The sequence below is a fragment of the Palaemon carinicauda genome, chromosome 10 (genome assembly GCF_036898095.1).
Source record: "Palaemon carinicauda isolate YSFRI2023 chromosome 10, ASM3689809v2, whole genome shotgun sequence".
NCBI classification, from domain to species: Eukaryota; Metazoa; Arthropoda; class Malacostraca; order Decapoda; family Palaemonidae; genus Palaemon; species Palaemon carinicauda.
Genome location: NC_090734.1, coordinates 14,804,067 through 14,823,798, shown reverse-complemented (window position 1 = coordinate 14,823,798; position 19,732 = coordinate 14,804,067). Strand labels below are relative to the sequence as shown.

The 19,732-nt window shown below is 45.0% G+C and overlaps 1 protein-coding gene across 2 annotated transcripts in view; it reads left to right on the top strand.

Moving 5' to 3' along the window:
• phtf (putative homeodomain transcription factor) overlaps positions 1 to 19,732 on the top strand; it is a 157,787-nt gene that overhangs the window by 70,446 nt on the left and 67,609 nt on the right. For both annotated transcript variants that reach the window (XM_068381502.1, XM_068381501.1), the window contains exons 2-3: positions 8,694 to 8,860; positions 16,536 to 16,747. In XM_068381502.1, the coding sequence (XP_068237603.1) occupies positions 8,698 to 8,860; positions 16,536 to 16,747 (375 nt within the window). In that variant the 5' untranslated portion in view covers positions 8,694 to 8,697. The remainder of the gene's footprint in view (positions 1 to 8,693; positions 8,861 to 16,535; positions 16,748 to 19,732) is intronic.

Here is a 19,732-nt window from a genome sequence, read left to right as displayed (position 1 = left end):
TGTAAATTTCTGAAAGAAAAAGGAATTAGCACAAAGAGAGAAAAAATTCTAGATGAGAATTCGGAGTTGAACACAGTTTCCTTTAATGAAAGGAAAAATAAAAGATTAGCAAACCACTCACCCTAGTAATAATCGACTAACGACTCGTGATAACTACACTTCACTGCCCAAACTGGAATGAATTCAAAAATTTGTATTTAGCTTATATATGGTTCTGTGTGATGTCGACACATCCTCTCTCTCTCTCTTGATGTGTCGTTAGCGATGTATCGTTTGAGTTTCCGTTGAATGTAGTGCTTCCTCGATATGTTTTGTAAACGTTGAACGTCAGTCCTTGGGTTTCCTAGGATGTTGATTGAAGATCCAGTTCATCAGTTTGTATTTATAACATTCATTAAATGTTATATATTTCGATGGACTATGTTACTTAGTCAAAATTGTAGATACATGTAGATAACGTTGAGTTCTTGAAGATCTTTCTCTGGTTTTACAGCTTTATTTTGATGTCTTGAAGATCTTCCTCTAATTCTTAGAGTTTATTATTATAATTACTTGAAGATCTTTCTCTGATTCGTAGAGTATAACCGCTGCCACCATTTATTAGTGTGCTACTTTTATAAGCACACATTGAGTATGTGTTGTTTAAGATGTTAAGGCTGGATAACGAAGTTCATCTTATTAGCTTTAAAAGTATTTATTCTCTAAAAACAACAGAGTTAAACATCTCCATCATAGGAGTGGAGCTGGTTTGGTCGGATGACCAATTCTGGTGAAGTATAGATATGAACTGATTAAATTATCGATATCACAGATATCGTATGCTTAGTTGACGTAGCATTTAAACACAGTGTGGAAACTGTTACATTCTTTCTCGGAAGACACCTGCATCCGGTGACGTCACAATCTTTCACACACTGATGCATTGGTGTTGACGTTTAAGAAAAATGTTACATTGCCGAGGCTGCATAGTGCATCCTGTTTATGATTTTACATGACTACAGCAAATCTCACGGCTAGCATCGTCATCCAAAATGTCATATTATGTCATGTGTTTTAAACATGTAATAACAACTATTTCATTTATTACATATACACTGCCCTTAAAGTCACTCCTCTTCCAGGGATCGAGTACTCACACCATCTAGGCCGAGTGGAACATATTTACCTATCTTCTTGATCCATTTCATGGGATGTTCTATGGTGGCCTTTAAGTCAAGTGATGTCCCATTCTGCTAGCTCTGAGAGAGACTTTCTACGATGGGGTTCATAGAGAACATGCCTCTCCAGACAAATTACTTTTCAGCAGATTACAGACTTCCTTGCCTGCCTGTGACGAAGGAACACTCCATGTTCAAAGGAAGCTTCAAATAGTCTTGCCTATCTTGGGACTTAGGTCTTGGGGTGGGATGATTTCCATCATCAGGGTATGGGTGTATGCACCTCCTGCTAACCTGAGGAGGGCATCATAGGGTCATTCCTTCAAAATTTTTTATTTTTTTTACTTCAGCATGAGAATTGGAGAAGGAAGAGGCTCCTTTATATTGTGTGGATCACTCCTCCTTGGGGGGATTGATGCATACTTAAAGAGAGTTTCGAGCCGTCTGGCCTATTCTGGGACTAAGGTCCCAAGGTGGGATGGTCCTTGTCCTTTGGGTAGTGGTGTACAAACCCACTGTGTGAGGGTATCATAGGGATCTTTCCTTGAAGACTGTCTATTCTCATTATTGTACTGTTAATTTGCAGAGCAAAATTGACATCAAATGAAGACTGATTATGAATGATGTGTTTATGTAATAAGTGGAATTTAATTTCTTCTTGTGACTCAAATTTAGGTGTTTTAGTTTTGTCCATGTATGATTACAAAATGCTCCCATGACCCCAAAAATTATTGAGATTATACTGTATTGCTATTTTGATTTACCATTTTTCAATATTAAACTTACCCGATAATCATGTAGCTGTCAACTCCGTTGCCCGACAGAATTCTACGGGAGGGATACGCCAGCTATCACTATACTAGAAGGGGGTGTACTCACAAGCGCCACCTGTGGCCAGGTACTACAGTACTTGTTGTTGACGCCACCTCACTTTTTCCTCTGTCGTGCTTCCGGCAAGACGTTCTTGGATACGCTTATGATTTTGGAGTATTGTTCACGGTTTGGTGAAGTATTTCTCTAAAAATTGCAGCTATTCGCTATACTGGAAACTTCTATATTAGCTTAGTTAGCTTTTGGAATTAATTTGATTAATTATGGTGACGAAGAGAGTATGAACTCTCTTTCACCTTTAAATGGCCGACCCTTCCCTTAGACGGAAGTGTTGGTGTCTAAGAGAGTATAGACTCTCTTTCTTAATTTTGCTTAACAAAAGTTATAGATTTATTTTATATCTCTCCGCCTCTTATAGGCCTCTTCGATTAACTTCCTTTTATTATAAACTTATTAAAATTAATTTTTATATTTGTTTATATTCGACCTTCCTAATAGTAGGCGGTCTTTTCTTGGTACCGAAGTTAATTAACATTGAGCCCGTCATTTCGGTTTTACCTGTTAACATATTATGCTATTTTAATGTCTTTGAAAGAATTTCTTTGATAGTCTCGTACTGTTTTCAAAGTTGAACTAACGTTTTGTTTTGTCTCTGCAGTTGTTGACGTTCAGAACGTTCAACTTGCGCTCTATCGTTACGATAGAGAAAGAATTTTCACGGTTTCACGTTGCAGTAAGAGTAACCGTGTCTAGCGTTTTGTTCATTCTTTCTTAACTTAATGGTTTTAATTCTAATAAAGGAACTTTTCATTTTGGGAAATATTTCAGTTTTTTCCTTTAACAATAATATGTTTTAACGATATATATGATTGGGCTCTTCTCTCAGGTTCTAAGTCAAGAGAGAGAGAGAGAGAGAGAGATAGAGACGGAGGGAGAAAGAGGAGGGTAAACGTTTCATTCAAGCGAGTAACGTTGTTATCGTTTTTGCTCTTCTCCCTAGTCTCTTTAGGGGAAGAAGGTAAACGTTTCTAGAGTGATCTAGTGTTTAGCCTCTTTCCAGCCACTGAATTATTTATCTTTCATTAGATTTTTCTGTTACATTGTAATTCTGTTTTCGCAATTACTAACTTTTGAGAAAGGATAGAATTGCGTGTTTCAGGTACAAACCACTTAAAGTTTCGAGTTCAGTGAAATAAGTGCAAACAGAAAATCAAAGTGATAAGTGATTAGCGCAAAGTGTGTCAGTGTTGTGCGTGAGGGTACTTCTGTGCGTGCCAGTCGTTCTCCCAGTCCGGGACCTCTTGCAAGCTCCCAAGCCCAGGGGAGAAGCAATGTCGAAGGGCAAAAGGGTTCGGCAGGCCTTGATCGACGCACAGAAGTATTCTCGGTGGTTGCGGGCGTGTCTTACTGAGACCGTCACTCCCACCCGCAGACGATTGAGCCCTTATTTTGCTCGTCTGCAGAAGAAATTTAGGGGAGAAAACGCTGGTCTCAGGTCTCAAGACCTCTTAAACGTAAAGTCCAGACCTATGCCAGACGTACGAAGTTAGAGTTCAACAACCCGGATGCAGTCATTGGGTTAGCTCTGACTCGCCGCAGTCATCAGTTGAATGCACTCCGCCTAAGAGGAGTAAGGTTCTGCCGCAACAGATCTCTGCTGTTAAGGCTTTACCTCAGCAGACCTTAGTGTCTGCCGACCCCAAGTTGACTCTACTGCACTCCATACAGTCACAACTTTCGGTCTTGATGCGTGAGTGTCGGGCTGAGAAGGTTGCGCCTCCGCCTGCGCTCGCTCCGCCTGCGCTCGCTCCGCCTGACCGCAGTACCGCCTGCCAGGCGTACGATGTTGAGCCACGTTATGAGTTTACTGATCCCAGTGGTGCGCAGCTCCCTCCGCCTTCCTTAAGGCAACCTCAGCAATGGGAACAGGAGGCTTATACCTCTCTTCCTCCGCTTCCACTTGCTGTTCCACCAGTGAGGCAACACTCGCTTGAGGTACAACAACCTCTCTCATCCATGAGTCAGTCTCCTCAGCTCTCGCTGCAGCGAGCTCAACCCTCCTCAAGGCAAGCACCTCTACACCTTAGCCTTGCGCCTCAGGAGCCTCAACTTGCGAGATTTTTACTGCGTTCTGCGCAGCCACTACCTTTTCACTCTCAGCTCACACCGCAGGAACCTCAACTCGTTCCTCAGGAACTTGCTACTGCGCATCCGCCAACCACTCAGCAAGCGCAACCCTTGAGTTCAGCCACTCATGCCAGGAGTCAGCCTCCTCCACCCATGCGCCTACCTTCTGCTACTTCTTTTGATCAGCCTTTGCAGACTGAGCCTCAGGTGTTCCCTCAACAGAGTCTTGAAGAGGAAACCACAACTATTGTTGTTCCAGCTCGTTCTGACTCTGCTGTTCAGCATACCTTACCTCCATTTTCAAACATTATGATAATGGAGGTTATTGGTATTACTTTTAAAAATATATTTGTATTCCTTGCAATATATTTTTGACAATATCGCAAAATATGGCAAAAATATGAATCATGAGTTATGAATGTAAGGTAAATTTTATGTGGATATTAAAACCCCGTGCAAGCATGCATAAAGCACTCTAGCACTGGTCATGGAATTTCTGAGAAATGTTAAACGCCATGCACACGCTCTGCTTACCTTATAGCATGCTCTACATACAGCATGCTCTGCATACAGCATGCTCTGCATACAACATGCTCTGCATACAGCATGCTCTGCATTCAGCATGCTCTGCATACAACATGCTCTACATACAGCATGCTCTGCATACTGCATGCTCTGCATACAACATGCTCTGCATACAGCATGCTCTGCATTCAGCATGCTCTGCATACAACATGCTCTGCATACAACATGCTCTGCATTCAGCAGGCTCTGCATACAACATGCTCTACATACAGCATGCTCTGCATACAGCATACTCTGCATACAACATGCTCTGCATACCTTACCGCATGCTTCTCAGTCACACATCTTTGGTTGTTGCCAACTCACTAGACTGTCAAGCAGTTTCATAACGTTGCCTTCTAGTCTGCTGCTTTTGCACCAGTGAAACCCTCACTGAGAGAACTTAGCTTTTCTCGGATATGGTCCCTGTAGATGAGAAAGTGCTTTTCTCCCTCCTTCTGATATTCCCTTGAGGACTCTGTCATTTGGAGGGAGCCTTTAGCTGCGTAGCCTCCTATGGACTTTTATTTAAGCATAACATGCTTCCAGGGAAGGTAATGGTTCCACTTCAGTCGCTAATCCCGTCTGTTACCACACCTGCTCCCATAGACCTTGAGCTGTGTTGCAAGACATGCAGTCCAGGCTTAGTCCTTGTTAGAGGATTTTTTGTTTACGGAGTCAATGTGTCACGGGGAAGACGTTCAACAACCAGCAGAAGTGACTTGTTGTGACGCAGTGCGGCAACCTCAGCAACCCGATAAGGAATTGTCTGTACGACCCAGACAGTCTAGACAGATTCGGGTTGTCACTGTACTTCCTCGCTTGCCCATGGTTGACAGTTCACAGACTGTGCAGCAGTACCATGATCTTGTGTCCGGCTCCGTCAGACGACTGGCTTTTAAGAGCTCCCACAAGTCGTCGCTGTCTGGAGATTTTCAAATGGACTATGGATCTGACCAAGGAACTGGGCCTCTTGGTCAATTTTGAGGAGTCTCAGCTCGTCCCATCCCAGACCATTGTCTCCTTGGGTATGGATCTTCAGAGTCGAGCTTTTCGGGCTTTTCCGTCGGCCCCAAGGATCTTCCAAGCCCTAGAATGCATCCAGAGCATGCTGAGAAGGAACCGATGCTCAGTCAGGTAGTGGATGAGTCTAACAGGGACACTTTCATCGCTGGCCCTGTTCATCGTGTTAGGGAGACTCCACCTCCCCCCCCCTTCAGTATCATCTAGCTGCTCACTGGATAAAGGACATGACGCTAGAGACGGTCTCAGTTCCTGTTTCCGAAGAGAGGAGGTCTTCTCTCGCGTGGTGTAAGAACAGCTTTCTTCTCAAGGAAGTCTACCTTTGGCTGTTCAGAAACACGACCGCCGTCTCCTCTCGGACGCATCAGACACGGGCTGGGGTGCGACTTTGGACGGACAAGAATGCTCGGGAACATGGAATCAGGAGCAAAGGACACTTCACATCAATTGCAAGGAGTTGTTGGCGTTTATTCTGGCCTTGATAAACTTCAAGTCCCTCCAGCTTAACAAAGTGGTGGAGGTGGACTCTGACAACACCACAGCCCTGGCTTACATCTTCAAGCAGGGAGGGACTCTTTCGTGGAAGTTGTTCTAGATCGCAAGGGACCTCCTCATCTGGTCTAAAGATTGAAAGCTAACTGGTAACGAGGTTCATTCAGGGCGGTATGAATGTCATGGCAGATCACCTCAGCCGGAAGGGTCAGGTCATCCTCACAGAGTGGACCCTTCTCAAGAATGTTTGCAGCAGACTTTGGGCCCTGTGGGGTCAGCCAACCATAGATCTGTTCGCTACCTCGATAACCTAGAGACTCCTGTTGTATTGTTCTCCGATTCCAGACCCAGCAGCAGTTCACGTGGATGCTTTTCTGCTGGATTGGTTCCATCTCGACCTGTATGCATTCCCGCCGTTCAAGATTGTCAACAGGGTACTTCATAAGTTCTCCTCTCGCAAAGGGACACGGCTGACGTTGGTTGGCTCCGCTCTGGCCCGCGAGAGAATGGTTCTTAGAGGTACTGCAATGGCTGGTCGACATTCCCAGGACTCTTCCTCTAGGAGTGAACCTTCTAAGTCTACCTCACGTAAAGAAGGTACACCCAATCCTCCACGCTCTTCGTCTGACTGCCTTCAGACTTTCGAAAGACTCTCAAGAGCTAGGGGCTTTTCGAAGGAGGCAGCCAGAGCGATTGCCAAAGCAAGGAGAACATCCACTCTCAGAATCTATCAGTCTCAAGGGGAAGTCTTCCGTAGCTGGTGCAAGACCAATGCAGTTTCCTCAACCAGTACCACTGTAACCCAGATTGCTGACTTCCTGTTATATCTAAGGAAAGTAAGATCCCTTTCAGCTCCTACGATCAAGGGTTACAGAAGTATGTTGGCAGCGGTTTTCCGCCACAGAGGCTTGGATCTTTCCACCAACAAAGATCTACAGGACCTCCCTAGGTCTTTTGAGACCTCAAAGGAACGTCGGTTGTCCACTCCAGGCTGGAATCTAGACGTGGTCCTAAGGTTCCTTATGTCATCAAGATTTGAACCTCTCCAATCAGCCTCTTTTTAGGACCTCACATTTAAAAACTCTTTTCCTCGTGTGCTTGACAACAGCTAAAAGAGTAAGTGAGATCCACGCCTTCAGCAGGATCATTGTTTTCACATCTGAAACGGCTACATGTTCCTTGCAGCTCGGTTTTTGCTAAACGAGCTTCCTTCACGTCCTTGGCCTAAGTCGTTCGAGATCCCAAGCCTGTCCAACTTGGTGGGGAATGAACTGAAGAGAGTACTTTGCCCAGTTAGAGCTCTTAGGTACTATCTAAAAAGGTCTTAACCTTTACAAGGACAATCAGAAGCCTTATAGTGTGCTATCAAGAAACCTTCTTTTCCAAGTTCTAAGAACTCAGTTTCTTACTATTCAGGCTTCTGATTAGAGAAACACATTCTCATCTGAAGGAAGAAGACCTTGCTTTGCTGAAGGTAAGGACACATGAAGTGGGAGCTGTGGCTACTTCAGTGGCCTTCAAACAGAGCCATTCTCTGCAGAGTGTTATGGATGCAACCTATTGGAGAAGCAAGTCAGTGTTCGCATCATTCTATCTCAAAGATGTCCAGTCTCTTTACGAGTACTGCTACACCCTGGGACCATTCGTAGCAACGAATGCAGTAGTAGGCGAGGGCTCAGCCACTACATTCCCATAATCCCATAACCTTTTAACCTTTCTCTTGAATACTTTTTATGGGTTGTACGGTCGGCTAAGAAGCCTTCCACATCCTTGTTGATTTGGCGGGTGGTCAATTCTTTCTTGAGAAGCGCCGAGGTTAAAGGTTGTGATGAGGTCCTTTAGTATGGGTTGCAGCCCTGTATACTTTAGCACCTTTGAGTTGATTCAGCCTTCCAAGAGGAACGCTGCGCTCAGTAAGGAAGACGATCTTATTAAAGGCAGAGTAACGGTTCAAGTCGACTTCCTTACCAGGCACTTATTATTTCATTGTTATTGTGGATAACTGATTATATGAAATACTGTACGGGATACTTAGCTATCCTTTAGTCTTGTACACTGGTTTTTCACCCACCCCCCTGGGTGTGAATCAGCTACATGATTATCGGGTAAGTTTAATATTGAAAAATGTTATTTTCATTAGTAAAATAAATTTTTGAATATACTTACCCGATAATCATGATTTAATTGACCCACCCTTCCTCCCCATAGAGAACCAGTGGACCGAGGAAAAAGTGAGGTGGCGTCAACAACAAGTACTGTAGTACCTGGCCACAGGTGGCGCTTGTGAGTACACCCCCTTCTAGTATAGTGATAGCTGGCGTATCCCTCCCGTAGAATTCTGTCGGGCAACGGAGTTGACAGCTACATGATTATCGGGTAAGTATATTCAAAAATTTATTTTACTAATGAAAATAACATATTGATACATTTTATGTTTAGTATATTTTAGATTTTAATCTTTATATGTTACTTGTCTCAATTTATAGCCTTTGTTTTCAGAGTAATGCTTGAATCTGCCCTTGGCTGGTATCAAGGGCGAATAAGCCTTTACGACAAGCAGTCATGGGAAACAACAGTAGAGCAAAGAATTTTGCAAGGACTCTCATATACTCCTCGCAAAACCACGAAATTAAAGACGGAGTTGATTGACGTAGATTTAGTGAGAGGTAATGTGAGAGATTTTATTTTTTAGTTAGTTTTTCAAACTAAAATACTGTGCTGCATCATCATAATGTATGTCTGCATATGAAGGGTAAATTTATCATTTCATCCATCTCTTGTATGTGATTTTGTAGGAATACAACTAAAGAATATTTTTATCATCCTGTGTTAACATTAAATGGCATGACAGGGGTAGAAATGAATCTATAAGAGAGGATTAAATGGCAGGAAAGCATTTTTTAAATGGCAGGACAGGATTATAAATGAAACTATAAGAGAGATTATTTGAGTGCCATATGTGGATGAGACCATGGTGAGGGGTAGATAGAGATGCTTTGGGCATGCTCTTTGCACTCCCCAAGCGAGATTAGTTCACAAAACTTTCAATTGGGCTCCACAAGCCATTAGAAAAGTTAGAAGACCTACGCCTACTGTAAATGGCTGAGGACTATGAAATTTGAAGTAGGAGATGATGAACGGAGAAGTATTGATTTGGAAGCTCCTGATAGAGATGACTGGCATAATTTAACCGAGGCCCTTTGTGTCAATAGTCGTAGGAGGAGATGATGATGATGATGTATTAATAATCCAGTTGCATTGCTTCTTCCCTCTTAGGTTTCATCTGTTCTCCTCAAGTTCTTCCCACTTAGCTGTCTGACATTTTAAAATTAGTCTTGTTCAAGAAATAGAAAATTTTGGGTCAGCCATTTGAGTTTAGAAAGGGTACTCATCAGTGTAAAATATTTTGTGATGAAAATTATTTGTTTTTTAGATTCAGTGCATGTGGTTAAAGGCTGTACAGTATTGGCAATTCTTGCGCTCCATAAGTAAACTGTTCCACTGACCTATGCTTTAACTGGATTTCACTGAATGCAAAGTTTTTCCACTCTCAGTAATAAAGACATAAACTGATTTATTGTTGGACATAATGTTAGGTCACTATGTGGTTTGTCATTTTCCACTTACCTTAGGGACAATTAGAATGAAAGTGCTGGGATAAACATTCATTGTATTTATTAGTACATACTAGGTAATGATATATTATTTTTCAATATTAAACTTACCCGATAATCATGTAGCTGTCAACTCCGTTGCCCGACAGAATTCTACGGGAGGGATACGCCAGCTATCACTATACTAGAAGGGGGTGTACTCACAAGCGCCACCTGTGGCCAGGTACTACAGTACTTGTTGTTGACGCCACCTCACTTTTTCCTCTGTCGTGCTTCCGGCAAGACGTTCTTGGATACGCTTATGATTTTGGAGTATTGTTCACGGTTTGGTGAAGTATTTCTCTAAAATTTGCAGCTATTCGCTATACTGGAAACTTCTATATTAGCTTAGTTAGCTTTTGGAATTAATCTGAATTATTTATCTTTCATTAGATTTTTCTGTTACATTGTAATTCTGTTTTCGCAATTACTAACTTTTGAGAAAGGATAGAATTGCGTGTTTCAGGTACAAACCACTTAAAGTTTCGAGTTCAGTGAAATAAGTGCAAACAGAAAATCAAAGTGATAAGTGATTAGCGCAAAGTGTGTCAGTGTTGTGCGTGAGGGTACTTCTGTGCGTGCCAGTCGTCTCCCAGTCCGGGACCTCTTGCAAGCTCCCAAGCCCAGGGGAGAAGCAATGTCGAAGGGCAAAAGGGTTCAGCAGGCCTTGATCGGCGCACAGAAGTATCCTCGGTGGTTGCGGGCGTGTCTTACCGAGACCGTCACTCCCACCCGCAGACGATTGAGCCCTTCTTTTGCTCGTCTGCAGAAGAAATTTAGGGGAGAAAACGCTGGTCTCAGGTCTCAAGACCTCTTAAACGTAAAGTCCAGACCTATGCCAGACGTACGAAGTTAGAGTTCAACAACCCAGATGCAGTCATTGGGTTAGCTCTGACTCGCCGCAGTCATCAGTTGAATGCACTCCGCCTAAGAGGAGTAAGGTTCTGCCGCAACAGATCTCTGCTGTTAAGGCTTTACCTCAGCAGACCTTAGTGTCTGCCGACCCCAAGTTGACTCTACTGCAGTCCATGCAGTCACAACTTTCGGTCTTGATGCGTGAGTGTCGGGCTGAGAAGGTTGCGCCTCCGCCTGCGCTCGCTCCGCCTGCGCTCGCTCCGCCTGCGCTCGCTCCGCCTGCGCTCCCTCCGCCTGCGCTCGCTCCGCCTGACCGCAGTACCGCCTGCCAGGCGTACGATGTTGAGCCACGTTATGAGTTTACTGATCCCAGTGGTGTGCAGCTCCCTCCGCCTTCCTTAAGGCAACCTCAGCAATGGGAACAGGAGGCTTATACCTCTCTTCCTCCGCTTCCACTTGCTGTTCCACCAGTGAGGCAACACTCGCTTGAGGTACAACAACCTCTCCCATCCATGAGTCAGTCTCCTCAGCTCTCGCTGCAGCGAGCTCAACCCTCCTCAGGGCAAGCACCTCAACACCTTAGCCTTGCGCCTCAGGAGCCTCAACTTGCGAGACTTTTACTGCGTTCTGCGCAGCCACTGCCTTTTCGCTCTCAGCTCACACCGCAGGAACCTCAACTCGTTCCTCAGGAACTTGCTACTGCGCATCCGCCAACCACTCAGCAAGCGCAACCCTTGAGTTCAGCCACTCATGCCAGGAGTCAGCCTCCTCCACCCATGCGCCTACCTTCTGCTACTTCTTTTGATCAGTCTTTGCAGACTGAGCCTCAGGTGTTCCCTCAACAGAGTACTTGAAGAGGAAACCACAACTATTGTTGTTCCAGCTCGTTCTGACTCTGCTGTTCAGCATACTTTACCTCCATTTTCAAACATTATGATAATGGAGGTTATTTGTATTACTTATAAAAATATATTTGTATTCCTTGCAATATATTTTTAACAATATCGCAAAATATGGCAAAAATATGAGTTATGAATGTAAGGTAAATATTATGTTGATATTAAAACCCCATGCAAGCATGCATAAAGCACTCTAGCACTGGTCATGGAATTTCTGAGAAATGTTAAACGCTATGCACACGCTCTGCTTACCTTACAGCATGCTCTACATACAGCATGCTCTGCTTACAGCATGCTCTGCATACAACATGCTCTGCATACAGCATGCTCTGCATACAGCATGCTCTGCATACAGCATGCTCTGCATTCAGCATGCTCTGCATACAACATGCTCTACATACAGCATGCTCTGCATACAGCATGCTCTGCATACAACATGCTCTGCATACAGCATGCTCTGCATACAACATGCTCTGCATACAGCATGCTCTGCATTCAGCATGCTCTGCATACAACATGCTCTACATACAGCATGCTCTGCATACAGCATACTCTGCATACAACATGCTCTGCATACCTTACCGCATGCTTCTCAGTCACACATCTTTGGTTGTTGCCAACTCACTAGACTGGCAAGCAGTTTCATAACGTTGCCTTCTAGTCTGCTGCTTTTGCACCAGTGAAACCCTCACTGAGAGAACTTAGCTTTTCTAGGATATGGTCCCTGTAGATGAGAAAGTTCTTTTCTCCCTCCTTCTGATATTCCCTTGAGGACTCTGTCATTTGGAGGGAGCCTTTAGCTGCGTAGCCTCCTATGGACTTTTATTTAAGCATAACATGCTTTCAGGGAAGGTAATGGTTCCACTTCAGTCGCTAATCCCGTCTGTTACCACACCTGCTCCCATAGACCTTGAGCTGTGTTGCAAGACATGCAGTCCAAGCTTAGTCCTTGTTAGAGGATTTTTTGTTTACGGAGTCAATGTGTCACGGGGAAGACGTTCAACAACCAGCAGAAGTGACTTGTTGTGACGCAGTGCAGCAACCTCAGCAACCCGATAAGGAATTGTCTGTACGACCCAGACAGTCTAGACAGATTCGGGTTGTCACTGTACTTCCTCGCTTGCCCATGGTTGACAGTTCACAGACTGTGCAGCAGTACCATGATCTTGTGTCCGGCTCCGTCAGACGACTGGCTTTTAAGAGCTCCCACAAGTCGTCGCTGTCTGGAGATTTTCAAATGGACTATGGATCTGACCAAGGAACTGGGCCTCCTGGTCAATTTTGAGGAGTCTCAGCTCGTCCCATCCCAGACCATTGTCTCCTTGGGTATGGATCTTCAGAGTCGAGCTTTTCGGGCTTCTCCGTCGGCCCCAAGGATCTTCCAAGCCCTAGAATGCATCCAGAGCATGCTGAGAAGGAACCGATGCTCAGTCAGGTAGTGGATGAGTCTAACAGGGACACTTTCATCGCTGGCCCTGTTCATCGTGTTAGGGAGACTCCACCTCCCCCTCCTTCAGTATCATCTAGCTGCTCACTGGATAAAGGACATGACGCTAGAGACGGTCTCAGTTCCTGTTTCCGAAGAGAGGAGGTCTTCTCTCGCGTGGTGTAAGAACAGCTTTCTTCTCAAGGAAGTCTACCTTTGGCTGTTCAGAAACACGACCGCCGTCTCCTCTCGGACGCATCAGACACGGGCTGGGGTGCGACTTTGGACGGACAAGAATGCTCGGGAACATGGAATCAGGAGCAAAGGACACTTCACATCAATTGCAAGGAGTTGTTGGCGGTTATTCTGGCCTTGATAAACTTCAAGTCCCTCCAGCTTAACAAAGTGGTGGAGGTGGACTCTGACAACACCACAGCCCTGGCTTACATCTTCAAGCAGGGAGGGACTCTTTCGTGGAAGTTGTTCTAGATCGCAAGGGACCTACTCATCTGGTCTAAAGATCGAAAGCTAACTGGTAACGAGGTTCATTCAGGGCGGTATGAATGTCATGGCAGATCACCTCAGCCGGAAGGGTCAGGTCATCCCCACAGAGTGGACCCTTCTCAAGAATGTTTGCAGCAGACTTTGGGCCCTGTGGGGTCAGCCAACCATAGATCTGTTCGCTACCTCAATAACCTAGAGACTCTCTGTTGTATTGTTCTCCGATTCCAGACCCAGCAGCAGTTCACGTGGATGCTTTTCTGCTGGATTGGTTCCATCTCGACCTGTATGCATTCCCGCCGTTCAAGATTGTCAACAGGGTACTTCAGAAGTTCTCCTCTCACAAAGGGACACGGCTGACATTGGTTGGCTCCGCTCTGGCCCGCGAGAGAATGGTTCTTAGAGGTACTGCAATGGCTGGTCGACATTCCCAGGACTCTTCCTCTAGGAGTGAACCTTCTAAGTCTACCTCACGTAAAGAAGGTACACCCAATCCTCCACGCTCTTCGTCTGACTGCCTTCAGACTTTCGAAAGACTCTCAAGAGCTAGGGGCTTTTCGAAGGAGGCAGCCAGAGCGATTGCCAAAGCAAGGAGAACATCCACTCTCAGAATCTATCAGTCTCAAGGGGAAGTCTTCCGTAGCTGGTACAAGACCAATGCAGTTTCCTCAACCAGTACCACTGTAACCCAGATTGCTGACTTCCTGTTATATCTAAGGAAAGTAAGATCCCTTTCAGCTCCTACGATCAAGGGTTACAGAAGTATGTTGGCAGCGGTTTTCCGCCACAGAGGCTTGGATCTTTCCACCAACAAAGATCTACAGGACCTCCCTAGGTCTTTTGAGACTTCAAAGGAACGTCGGTTGTCCACTCCAGGCTGGAATCTAGACGTGGTCCTAAGGTTCCTTATGTCATCAAGATTTGAACCTCTCCAATCAGCCTCTTTTTAGGACCTCACATTAAAAACTCTTTTCCTCGTGTGCTTGACAACAGCTAAAAGAGTAAGTGAGATCCACGCCTTCAGCAGGATCATTGTTTTCACATCTGAAACGGCTACATGTTCCTTGCAGCTCGGTTTTTGCTAAACGAGCTTCCTTCACGTCCTTGGCCTAAGTCGTTCGAGATCCCAAGCCTGTCCAACTTGGTGGGGAATGAACTGAAGAGAGTACTTTGCCCAGTTAGAGCTCTTAGGTACTATCTAAAAAGGTCTTAACCTTTACAAGGACAATCAGAAGCCTTATAGTGTGCTATCAAGAAACCTTCTTTTCCAAGTTCTAAGAACTCAGTTTCTTGCTATTCAGGCTTCTGATTAGAGAAACACATTCTCATCTGAAGGAAGAAGACCTTGCTTTGCTGAAGGTAAGGACACATGAAGTGGGAGCTGTGGCTACTTCAGTGGCCTTCAAACAGAGCCATTCTCTGCAGAGTGTTATGGATGCAACCTATTGGAGAAGCAAGTCAGTGTTCGCATCATTCTATCTCAAAGATGTCCAGTCTCTTTACGAGTACTGCTACACCCTGGGACCATTCGTAGCAACGAATGCAGTAGTAGGCGAGGGCTCAGCCACTACATTCCCATAATCCCATAACCTTTTAACCTTTCTCTTGAATACTTTTTATGGGTTGTACGGTCGGCTAAGAAGCCTTCCACATCCTTGTTGATTTGGCGGGTGGTCAATTCTTTCTTGAGAAGCGCCGAGGTTAAAGGTTGTGATGAGGTCCTTTAGTATGGGTTGCAGCCCTGTATACTTTAGCACCTTTGAGTTGATTCAGCCTTCCAAGAGGAACGCTGCGCTCAGTAAGGAAGACGATCTTATTAAAGGCAGAGTAACGGTTCAAGTCGACTTCCTTACCAGGTACTTATTATTTCATTGTTATTGTGGATAACTGATTATATGAAATATGGGATACTTAGCTATCCTTTAGTCTTGTACACTGGTTTTTCACCCACCCCCCTGGGTGTGAATCAGCTACATGATTATCGGGTAAGTTTAATATTGAAAAATGTTATTTTCATTAGTAAAATAAATTTTTGAATATACTTACCCGATAATCATGATTTAATTGACCCACCCTTCCTCCCCATAGAGAACCAGTGGACCGAGGAAAAAGTGAGGTGGCGTCAACAACAAGTACTGTAGTACCTGGCCACAGGTGGCGCTTGTGAGTACACCCCCTTCTAGTATAGTGATAACTGGCGTATCCCTCCCGTAGAATTCTGTCGGGCAACGGAGTTGACAGCTACATGATTATCGGGTAAGTATATTCAAAAATTTATTTTACTAATGAAAATAACATTTTATCACTTGTGAATAAATAAGAAAAAAATAGATTGAAAGAGGGTAGACTGAATAAAATGTTGTTAGAATTTAACTTGGAAAAGTGTTGGAGAAATTGAATCTCTATTACTAGAAAACACCTAGGAAAGAGCAAAAATAGTTATATGATTGATTTGTTATGTACCTGCTGTTCAAATGGCACCTCTTCAACTAGACTTAGACTAGCTTATTTGTTACTGACAGTGATCTAGTTAAACTACTCAGTAATATTAATATGTTGAAGAATTGGGAACGCATAACCTTGGGAAGATTTGTGACACAATCATTAGCATAAGTATGGTTAATGTGGATTTGATAAAACAAATACCGCACTACTATATCTTGAAAAAAAATATCACGTTGCTACAGGTGTAAGAGATTCATGTCTGTTTGATGAAATATAGAATTGTAGGAATTAATGAGTATTTGGAACTTTAGGAGAATGTAGATTGAAATTAGTAGTGCTTTCTTTTTTAATTTTAACTGGGAACCATAAGTAGACTGAGTGTATTTTTTGTACCCTTTCTTTATACCATATTACTGATTTGCACAAATATTAGCATAAAACAGCTATAGTTTATGAATTCATTACTTATTTAATGTCTCCTTAATATTGTTCAGGGAATTATTGTTGATACTTCTCCTCAGGATAATTCTATGTTTGCGTATAATTTTATTACTCTTTACAGGTTCAACATTCCCAAAGGCAAAGCCACAATCAGGAATATGGTTGTCTGGCTTCCAGGGCATCACACGTTTAATCTTCTTGCCTTTATATTGGCACTGGTGGATACGAGAGACGTCTTGCACCGGGTTCCTGACTGTCTTGTTTCTCTATTTCTCCATTTTATTTTCGATGGTCATCATGTTTTCATGTAGACATGATCACAGTCTGTTAGAGGTATGTTTCAGAAGTAGAGGGTTATTATGGGTATATATTTTAGGCAATTGAGCCGGTGTATCTGTCGCTCTTCTGTTTATAAGTAATTCTACATTGATTTTTTCATTATATGTCTTCTTCAGATCTTTTACTGACAGAGTTAAGAGTGGAATAACATCTAGACATTCTAGTAGCCTAATGAAATGCCCAAAGCAAAGTATTGAGGATAAGGGTTATTTTATTATTAGTACTATGAATAAATTCCTCAAGTTTATAGAGTTAATTGCCCGTTACTTAAGAGCACCACACAAAGCCAATTCGTTCCGACACTACATACGAATCACTATTTATAAGGATATACTTTCTACAAAGCTAAAAGACGAGCTGTGATAATTTTAGCAAGAAATAACCACCCGAACTGCTAGTTAGCGGGAGGGATGGGGATAGCTGGCTACCCCACTCGCACATCTGGGCTGAGCACCCACTTTCCTTGGTGGCTCGGTAGAGGACAGTCACTGCCACTCTCTCCCGGCAAGACTTGTCATTCAAATAATACTATTATTCTTTTTCTTTCCAGAATGTGTGTGGTTTGCTGCTTGAAAGTCCCATGCGTACCTGTCCTAGTCCCAAAGGAAAGTAGTATCTTCATGTCCGCCCTGCTGTGTCCGGTTTGCCCGGGCCGCCGGTGTCACCGGGACGACACCTGTAGTGAGTGTTGGGAGTGGTCTGCCTCCCAGTGGGAGAGGTTCCTGTGCTGGAAAAAAAAGAAGGCTAATCGAGATTCTTCTCCTTCAGGGTCTTCCTCGAAGTCAAAGAAATCGCGGACTTCTTTAACGGCACAATCTCTTCCAGAAGCTGCATCTCTGCTGCTCCTCTCCGGGGAACGGCCGAGTAGCAGCGCAGCCCTGGTTACTGTAGGTCAACCTTGTAGGTCAAGGGACGGTACCATTTCCCCCCAGTGATTTGGTCCCGCCCCTTCCTCCAGGTAATGCCTGCTCTATTTAAGATTTATTGGGATTTTGGCCATCACTGGACATTGATGGCCTCCTTTGAAGGAAGTTCTGTTTGAGCTGTTTGAGCTCCTTCAGTTGGTGGTTGAGCCGCAGTACACTCCTACTTTTTCAGAAGTGGAGCCCTCCCCTGTGGGTGCATGTGCTGCTGCTTGTTGGTCTGACTTTTGGTCTGCTGTCACCGATGCTGAAGACATTGCTTTTCCTCCAGGGGCGAGAGGAGAGCAATGTCCTAGGCAGGTTTCCTTTCTGGGGAACATCTCTCTTGTTCGTGAAAGAAAAACGCTTTTGCCCAGCGGGTGACTTACAGCCCCGCTTCTCCCCCTGGGGCTGGGGCAGAGCATAGTCCTAGGTGATGTTTTCCTCTGAGAGAGAAATCTCCCGAGCTTTTTGGGCTTCAGAGTCTACCCCTTCGTAGGTTTCTGCTAGACATTCCCCTTTGGGGTTCGTTGGGTGGAAGAGTTTCTGACCCCTCGTCACCCTTGGTGTGCGCCTACCCCAGTGGTCAGAAGATACCTGTGCGCCTACCCCAGTGGTCAGAAGATACCTTTTTGAACCTTCGGGTTCAAATCATGTAGTTCCTTCGGATTCTTGTGATGGTCTTGCTGGGTTTTCGGCCTTGCGTGACCCCAAGCCTTTGGGCTTCCGTTATATTGAGCCTTCGGGCTCTCGTAACCTGGGACCTTAGGGTCCTGATCATGCTGAACCTTTGGGCTCTTGGGACCCGGAACCCTCAGGTTCCCATTGTGTAGAGCTCTCGGGCTCTCGTGACCTGCGTTACTATGAGCCTTCAGGCTCTCGTGACCCCCATTTTGCTGAGACCTCGCACTCTCTTAACTTAGAGTCCTTGGAATCTTGTTGCGTAAAGCCTCCGAGCTCTTGTGACACTCGTTGCATTGAGCCTTCGGGCTTTCGAGATCTGTGTTGCGCTGAGCCCTCCTGCTCTCATGACCCTTGTTGCATTGAGCATTTCGGCTCTCTTGAACCTCGTTACGCTGATCCTGCGGGCTCTTGTGACCTTTTATACGCTGAGCCTGCAGGCTCTTGTGACCCTCGATATGCTGAGCCTTTGGGCCCTTGTGACCCTCGTTATCCTGAGCCTTCGGCTCCTGTAACATAGAGTCTCTGGACTCTTGTCACATAGAGCCTCTGGGCTCTCGTGACCCTTGTCGCACTGAGCCTTCGGGCTGTCATGACTTGCGTTATGCTGAGCCTTTGGGCTCCTGGGACTTGCGTTATGCCGAGCCTTGAGGCTCTTGTGACTTGCGTTACGCTGAGTCTTTGGGCTCTTGTGACTCCTGTTATGCTGAGCCTTTGGGCTCTTGTGACTCCTGTTACGCTAAGCCTTTGGGCTCTCGTAACTCTCATTACGCTGAACTCTGGGGTTCACATATCCCTGAGTCTTAGGGCTCACGTCGTGCTGAGCTCTTGAGCTTCTGTGACTCAGGACCTTTGTGTCCTCGTCACTGTTATCTTTCTGGGTTTCGTGACACAGAACCCTCTGGTTCTTGGGCTCGTGTGACCTGGGTCCTTTCTGTTATAATGAACCTCTGGGATTCCATGACTTAGAACCTCCGGGTTCTCATCCCGCCAAACCCCAGGGTTCGCGCTACCTTGAGCCTTCACGCTCTGCCTTTGCCGATCCCTCAGGTTCTTGTCATCTGGTGGAGCAGCTTATTGTGAAATATCAACCTCGCGAGACTTACCCCGTCACCTTTTTTCTAGTCGCTTTGCGCCAACCAATTTCGCCTTGCCAAAAGCACACCCCACATCTATGGACGAGGTTCTGTCATCTATTTTGGTCATGAGATATAGTATCCCTTCCCAGGGAAATCCTCGCATTAGGCAAGATGTCCACCAGTCTTGCTAGTCTCATGGGCTTCCACCTGCCCTAAGGCACCCTTTGCCACCTCGCCGCTCTCCTCGTCATTTGCCCTTGCAGCAGTCCTCTTGACCGCCTGCTCCGATCTCCCCGAGGGGTCGGTACCCTTCAGAC